This window comes from Ovis aries, chromosome 1, assembly GCF_016772045.2.
Source record: "Ovis aries strain OAR_USU_Benz2616 breed Rambouillet chromosome 1, ARS-UI_Ramb_v3.0, whole genome shotgun sequence".
NCBI lineage: Eukaryota > Metazoa > Chordata > Mammalia > Artiodactyla > Bovidae > Ovis > Ovis aries.
In genome coordinates, this window is record NC_056054.1 from 217,935,569 (window position 1) to 217,943,531 (window position 7,963).

The following is a 7,963-nucleotide window of genomic DNA, read 5'->3' on the forward strand; positions in this document are numbered from 1 at the left end:
GACTGGTTGGATCTGCATGCAGTCGATCTAGTAGGAAGTAGCAATCTCTACAACAGAAAGATAACTAAGAAGCAGCATATGCTAGGTATTAAGTGAATTATATAGACAGTAAGAACATGGCACTTTAAAGCTGGATGATGATAATGCCAGACTGGTGAGTTTTCTGTGAAGAGGGGGTTTGATTTGGGTCTTGGATGATAAAGCATAGATTTAAGATAACAGAAAGAACCTCTCAGGTTAGCATACCACGAATAAATGCATAGAAGATGTGCAAGTGCTCAGTAACTTCAGGAGGGGGCAGTGAAGAGTAGGCAGTTGGGTTAGAGAAGATAGTGGGCAGTAAGGCAGAGTCAGATTCTAGCGTACCTTGAGATTCAATTATGGAGTTAGGAGTTATTTTGCTGTCAAGAGAATGGTTACTGAAAATTTTTAGGCAGGTGACATGAAAAAATGTTTTTGAAACTGCTGGTCATGTTGGATGAATAGTAGAGGTTTGGCATATAATTGATACTTGTAGTCACGGTGGGAAGGGAAAGGAAAGAATTGATGGCAGACAAGGCAAAGGGTAGTTTTAACGAACAGGATACCAGAATAAGGAAAAGGAAGGTTTAAAGATGATTAATCTTTGCGATGAATAATGAATAAGCCATAGAAATCTAGTGCACAGTATAGTGAATATTGACAATATTGTACTATAATCATCAGTCTAACTTAAGCTAAAACTTAATTATCCCAGTGACTAAAAAGATAAAAACGTAATGTGATAGAAATGTTCAGAATTTCTGCTGAGGCAGTCATTTGTATAAATGTATCAAGTTAACACCTTGTACACCTTAAGTTTACACAGTATTATATGTTAACTGTGGATAAAAAAAGATGAATCTATTTCATAGTGGAGATACATTTACTGAAAATGTATCCATTTTTAAAATACTTCATAATTTCCCATGGTAATTTTATTAAGTATTTCTCATGGGAAGTACTAGAGGGTGAAATGGTGGGGTCATTTATTTAGTGGCTTTGGCTTTACGAGTGTATGCTGTTTAATTCAGTATAAAGAACTTAATGTAATGATTATTCTTTTTTTTAAAGGATAAACTGTATCTCTGTTTGGACTGGTTGTATAACCAGAATCTCCATCTAAAATGTGATTTATCGAAATGTCTGATGTCATCCCTGGTAAATCATCATGCTGATGATGGTTTCTGTCTCATTGCCTTCTTACTGCTGATCATCAGATGATCTCAAGTCTTCAGGAAAATTGAAAAGTAATTCCTCTTTGCACAAAAAAAATTGGGGATCTTTATTAGTTAGGATATATGTTTGGCCACTCCATTAGACACCCAGAGTAATAGCTGGTTAAATAAGAAGTTTCATTTTCTCTGACATAGTGTAAAGGTAAGCAGTGCAGGGCTCCATTTCGTTGGGCACGTAAGCTGTCAGTGTCTCATGGCCCTGCCATCCCTGGAGTGTTGCTCTCATTTCCAAGATAGCTAATCTTCATGATCACATTCTCATCAGTAAGATAGGGCATCACCTGGAATTTGGTCAGAAATTGGCCACACATAGGGCAGCAGTTGTACTTTTTATTCTCAGTGGCTATATTCCTAGCTAAAAGTTAGGCTTTTGTTACTGGGGGAGAAAAGTGAAGAGCTGATACTAGGGAATTGCCAGCTGTTTCTGTATAGAATCCCATCTTTATTATCTCAAGCAGTAGTTTTTTAAAACTTACTTGGCTCTGTAATTTTTTATCTACAAATGTGAAAAAGTAGCCTTGGTAACATTCCCAAATTTGTTGAAATTCTGAGCAAAATTAGAACTGGACTTCTTTGAATCTGTTAATGTTCCTCTCATCTTTATGAGAAATAAAACTGATGAAACTTTTTGTCAGGTTGTTAACCCTTAGACCATACCTGTTTGGGATCTTGCATCTCTCCTCAGCAAAAACATTTCCTTCTCCTTCATAAGGTTGTCTAACCTGTTATCAAGTGTTGCATATTTTTATGTTAATTAATTAAAGGTTTTGAAATAAAGCTTTCAGTAGAGTCAAAATGAAACAGCCCAAAGAATGGGCTCTTTGGGGCTGGATTGGTGGTCAGATGAGAGGTTCTATATCCAGTACAGGCTTTTCAAGGTCAGATCTGGTTATAGGCATGACAAACTAGAAACAATACTCCTGGAAGTTATGACACTAGGTCCCAGGAATGTGTTGTGGGGCAGAGCTGTGTGAAAGCCATCTCTGGGTCATTGGAAGAAACAGCTTTTACTTGACTTGGTTTGAGACTCTTTGTTCCTCATTGGCACTAAACAGATGAGTTGCTTATGAAGATAGTCCTGAGAATTTCTTTGAGATGATCATTTGCTAGTTTATGACTTGATTGGTCATGACAGTGTCTTTGGATGTCCCTTGACACTTCAAATATTTCACAGTGTGTTTTTGCTGCCTTCACTTAATTTAGCATTTTGCCATTTGCTTCTCCAGTAACACTGGGATAAAACGATCCTTGAACGTATGAGTGCATGTTCATGTCTACATTTCAGAGTCCCTTTCTTCATCTTAACAAGTCTTGGTTAAGTGAATAACATAGAAAAGCACATAAAGAGCTCATAGCTAAAAGCTTTAGTTAGAGTTCTTTTTTTTGGTATATTTTATGACTCAGCATAGGAATTATGCTGATGCATGAAAATAGTAAAATATGGTGATTTAAAGAATTAAACAGTTTTCACTGAAGTGTTTGCTTGTTATAGGTCTTGGTACTGCTGATTCTTACGTGGAATATAGGAAGTGGACCTGTCACTTTTTATGCTTGATATGTTAGGCATTCATGTAATCTTAACTGCATTTCTTTGGGAAAGGTATCATAAGCCCCGTTTTACAGATGAGAAAACTGTGGGTCTTGAAGATTAAGTTGCTTGTTTATAGGTGACTGCTGCTGGATACTTGAGGATGTAGGTGGGAAGTTTCTTTAGGTCCTGTGGTATGACTCGAAGAAAGTTATGGATACAGAGGTAGAGGAAGGACACTCTTAATTAACAGAGAGCACCCTGACAAAAAAGAGCAGAGGTTAGAAATATAAAACTATTGATGATTTTGAAGATAAATGTAAATTATTTTAATATAACTAAAAGGGACTTTTATAATTAGATAAATCTTTATATATTCTGTTGTACACTGTAGATCTTAGAGAGTGTTAACTATTTTAAATGCTTTTCTGAAATCAGACGTCAAAGTCTTCTTTTTGGAGTCCTCATTTTCTCCAGGTAGAATTGTGTTCTTTGCTATGTATATTATACATAGCACAATGTATCAAAATTCATATACTACGTAATACTTTTTGGAAGGTAGTGACTTTATTTGCACATTTTAGGTAGGTTGGATTCTTTGCAAATGAACCTTCAAAAAGGTATTATTTATTTATATAGAGAAAACTCGGTAAGATTTTTATGCAGGAGCTAGAGGAAATTGGTGGAAGTGGTTGTTTTGGGGGGCTTTGCCTTGCCAAAGTGGCTGTGGATTGAAAAGTTAAGACCATTCCTTTTAAGTCTCCTGTAGGGTCTGAACACTAGCAGCATCCTACCAAAGTAGAAGCTAAACGAAAATTTGCCACAATTAAGTTTTTGGAATTTTTTTCGTTGTTTTTTTCTTTTTTAGAGACATTAGAAGAAATGGACAGTGAGTTGCTCAAGTGTGAATTCTGTGGAAAGATGGGGTATGCTAATGAATTTCTTCGGTCAAAACGATTCTGCACTATGTCATGTGCCAAAAGGTATTTCTGTTCTCAAGTTTCCTAGAGTATAAGCTAAAAACTGCTGTAACAAAACTTAAAAACGTGCAGAGTTTACCATTAGTCACAATTAGGTACTGTAGAAGAATAATATCAAATAGACGTTATCTGGAGCTACTTTGCTATTTAGTTGTTAAATTTAACTTGGCGAAAACTGTATTCATAACACATATAGCATAATCTAATGACATATAGCATAATCTGATATTGAAGTAGCAATCTCCAGGTGGTAAGAATATGGTTAGGAGAATCCCTCCTGTGAATACACTGCTAGTCCTTTGTTTTAACAATATTGAAATACCTGGATTTACTTTGTTATATTTTAAAATGTTCCATTGCTTTTAACCATATCCTGTTTACTTTAGGGTTTTAAGTGGGACATCTGTAGCATAAATTCTCCACATTGTTATATTACTTGATAACAAAAATGCCTGTCTTTTCTAAAGGTTTTTCCAGTAATATTATAGGTAAATAGTACTACTGTTAAAAAGCCTTTTTAGTATCTTCATTGATCTAGTCACAAATTTAGTTTAAAGAAAGCCTCTCTAATTCTGTTAATAAATCCTAATACAGGTATTTCCCACTGAAGGTAAAGTGTGTGCACAGTTTATTTTGAACTTTGTTCTGTATTCCAAAAGTTATTTTCTCGAAGAATTTAAGATCTTAAAGATACATCTTGGGAATTTCTTCGGAGAAGGCAATGGTAACCCACTCCAATATCCTTGCCTGGAAAATCCCATGGATGGAGGAGCCTGGTGGGCTACAGTCCATGGGGTCGCAAAGAGTCAGACACAACTGAGCGACTTCACTTTCACTTTTCACTTTCATGCACTGGAGAAGGAAATGGCAACCCACTCCAGTGTTCTTGCCTGGAGAATCCCAGGGACGGCGGAGCCTGGTGCACTGCCGTCTATGGGGTCGCACAGAGTCGGACACAACTGAAGCGACTTAGCAGCAGCAGCAGGGAATTTCTTGCTCCCTAAATAAATCCATTATTTAGTATGGTGCACCTAAAATATATTTAGTAAAACTTAAATAAGCAGAAGTATTTTCTTCTGAAAATGGGTTAATGGTTTTTCACTTGTCAATCTGTTATTCAGATATTCTTTCATGTTATTTTGATAGTCCTAATCAAATTTTGTAACTCCTATTTTGTTTGCATATACCACAAGAAAGAATAGTGGCTCTCTGATTCAAAGGGATGAAAAACTGAGAGGAGGATTGCCTTTCAGAATATTTTAAACTTCTTAACTATTCAGAAATATTTCAGGACAGTTAACACACTACCATCACTCTTCTCCCAGAGGTGATTGTTGAGTTGTCAGGTAGTATACCTTTAGGTGGAGCTCTTTAGAGGCTTAGAGGTCCTAAGGTAGGAAAATACAGTGGAGAGAAGAGTAAGGAGGGGAGGGTAAGTTAGGTCAGGTAAGAAATGCTGTTTACATGTATGCCTAGCTATCTTTTTTCGCTATCTCAGTATTTAGGGACTAAATAGCAAATGTAAAGTTAGTCTCCCTTCTCTCTTCTTTAGTCAGTTGGGAAAGAAGTTTGTTAGTTGATGTAAATGCAAATCAGAAACCTTTAGAGCTGAGCCCACAGATGAGCATATTGAACACAGGAGGAGCTTGTTTAATTGTTTCAGGGTGAAATGAAGTGACCATCAGGACCCTCTTTTCTTTTTTATATTTTTAGGGGAAAAATAGCCTATTTACTCTCATAGTACTTCTTACTTCCACCTCATTGATATTTTCATAAACATAAGTGAGGGAATTTTCTTTTGGTAAAACAGTTTTCAATAGCAAAGTTAACTGGGATTTATTCTTGTCATTTCCCTGAAAAATCATCTTAGAGCAAAAGAGTTTCAAAAAGAACTTTGAAAATAAGAAATTACAACAGCAATTTTATGTGTAAAAAAAGAGGAACTATGAAATTTGCTTATTAGATGATCTCTTTTCACTCTTCTTTCTAGGGAAGGAGTCAGAGGACTATACCCAGGCTGAGTCCTTTCTGTATCCTGTTTTTGTATGGCCCCTGAACTAAGGATAGTATTTAAATTTTTAGGTGGTTGAAAAAGAATCAGAAGACTATTTTGTGACACATGAAAATTAATAAAATTCAGTTTAACTGTCACTATATGTAATGTATCGCTCATTCTGACTGAGCGTGTGTGTGACTGCATGGACTGTAGCTTGCCAGGCTCCTCCACCATGGGACTTCCCAGGCAAGAATATTGGAGTGGGTAGCCATGCCTTTCTCCAGGCAGTCTTCCCCACCCAGAGATTAAACCCAGTTCTCCTGCATTGCAGGCAGATTCTTTACCATCTGAGCCACCAGGAAGGCCCCAAGTGTCACTGAGTAAAGTTTTACGGGAACACATCTATTCTCATTCATTACTGTCTGTGGCTGCTTTTATGTTACAATCACAGAGTTGAATAGTTGTGGCAGAACCTTTGTGTGGCCTACAAAGTCTAAAACATTTAATATCTGGCCCTTTATAGAAAAAGTTGCCCAGCCCCTGTTTAGGGCATTGGAACCCAATACATGGCAAAAGATTGTCTTTTGGTGGTGGGGGGGGGGGCACACTGCATAACGTGCAGGATCTTAGTTCCCCAACCAGGGATTGAACCTGCACCCTTTGCAGTGAAATGTGGATTTTTAACCATTGGACCTCCAGTAAAGTCCCAGTAAACTGTCATCATGCCTTAGAAAGTGAAAGTGTTATTTGCTCGGCCATGTCTGACTCATTGCAGCCCTGTGGACTGTAGCCTGCCAGGGTCCTCTGTCCATGGAATTCTCCAGGCAAGAATACTGGAGTGAGTTGCCATTCCCTTCTCCAAGGGAAGCTTCCCAACCCAGGGATCAAACCCGTGTCTCCTGGATTGCCGGCAGACTCTACCATCTGAGCCACCAGGGCCTTATAAAGATTGATGTTAAAAAAAGTCATGAGTGCTCACTTTGACAATACATATGCTAAAATTAGAACGCTATAGAGAAGATTAGCATGGTCCCTGCATAAAATGATAGGCAAATTAATAAATGTTCCACATTTAAAAATATGTATATATTAAAATATACACTTAAAAATATTAGTCTGTTTTGATAAAAATGATCTTCCAGCCAGTTTTTTTAAAGAAAAAATAAATTCACTGGCTGTGCTAGGTCCTCATGGCTGCACGAGGGCTTTCTTTAGTTTGGAGAGCAGGGGCTACTCTAGTTGCAGTGTGTGAGGTTCTCATTGTGGTGGCTTCTTTTGTTGAGGAGCACAGGCTTACGTGTATGTGGATGTCAGTAGTTGTGGTGCACACTTAGCTGCTCTGCAGCATGTGGAGTCTTCCCAGGCCGGGGATCACCCTGTGTCCCTGCGTTGACAGGCAGATTCCCAACTACTAGTCCACCAGGGAGGTCCTTTTCCAGCCAGTTTTAAGGATTGAACTATATCTGAATTGCCTGAATTCCTAAGAACCATGAATTCCTTGTATAACTTTGATAACTCAACTTTACCTTTCTGTCTTTGATTTTAGTTATATTTGACAAATATTTTACTAGCCATTTGAGATTTCCTCTTCTCTACTATATTAATCTCTTAAAAAAAAATCTCTTCAGAAATGGTTACCCAAGAAAATAACCATTTGAATGATCATCTAAATAGTTAACTAATAATTTCTTCTCCTGGAACCTTGAATTATTTTGCAGCTGTAAAAATGAGTTATTGTTTGTATTTTGCAGAAAGTTTCCCACTATCATGCTGTTATTAGGAGATATCAGTACCTTGTTATAGGCGTCCAGTATTATATTGAGAGCTATATTATATATAACGAGGCCATTTTTTTTTTACTATTAGCATAATAAATTTACTGAACACTGTGCTTTACTTTCTGAGGTATTATAATCCATAATGAAATAAATGGCATTTACTGATTCACAACTGCACTTTAATTAAGGTCATAATTACTAAGTGGAGCATCCCACACATCATTTAATGTTTTTTTTCTTACTTGAATTTCTTAGGTACAATGTTAGCTGTTCTAAAAAATTTGCACTTAGTCGTTGGAATCGTAAGCCTGATAATCAAGGTCTCGGGCATCGTGGCCGTCGTCCAAGTGGCCCGGATGGGGCAGCAAGAGAACACATCCTTAGGCAGGTCTGTAGAAACCTTGATTCAATGTGCAATACCCTTT

At 37.2% G+C, this 7,963-nt stretch overlaps 1 protein-coding gene and 1 non-coding gene across 41 annotated transcripts in view; both read left to right on the forward strand.

The window, feature by feature from the left end:
* PHC3 (polyhomeotic homolog 3) overlaps positions 1 to 7,963 on the forward strand; it is a 79,730-nt gene that overhangs the window by 57,123 nt on the left and 14,644 nt on the right. For 32 of the 40 annotated variants that reach the window (XM_015092558.4, XM_060393866.1, XM_060393928.1 and 29 more), the window contains 2 exons: positions 3,653 to 3,767; positions 7,794 to 7,926. In XM_015092558.4, the coding sequence (XP_014948044.2) occupies positions 3,653 to 3,767; positions 7,794 to 7,926 (248 nt within the window). Of the gene's footprint in view, positions 1 to 3,652; positions 3,768 to 5,754; positions 5,916 to 7,793; positions 7,927 to 7,963 lie in introns of those variants that run through there. The other 8 variants (XM_060393999.1, XM_060394003.1, XM_027958476.2 and 5 more) reach the window with 2 other exon arrangements.
* On the forward strand, positions 6,732 to 6,836 carry LOC114111199 (U6 spliceosomal RNA). The gene has a single exon (XR_003587290.2). It is a non-coding gene; the product is annotated as a U6 spliceosomal RNA (small nuclear RNA).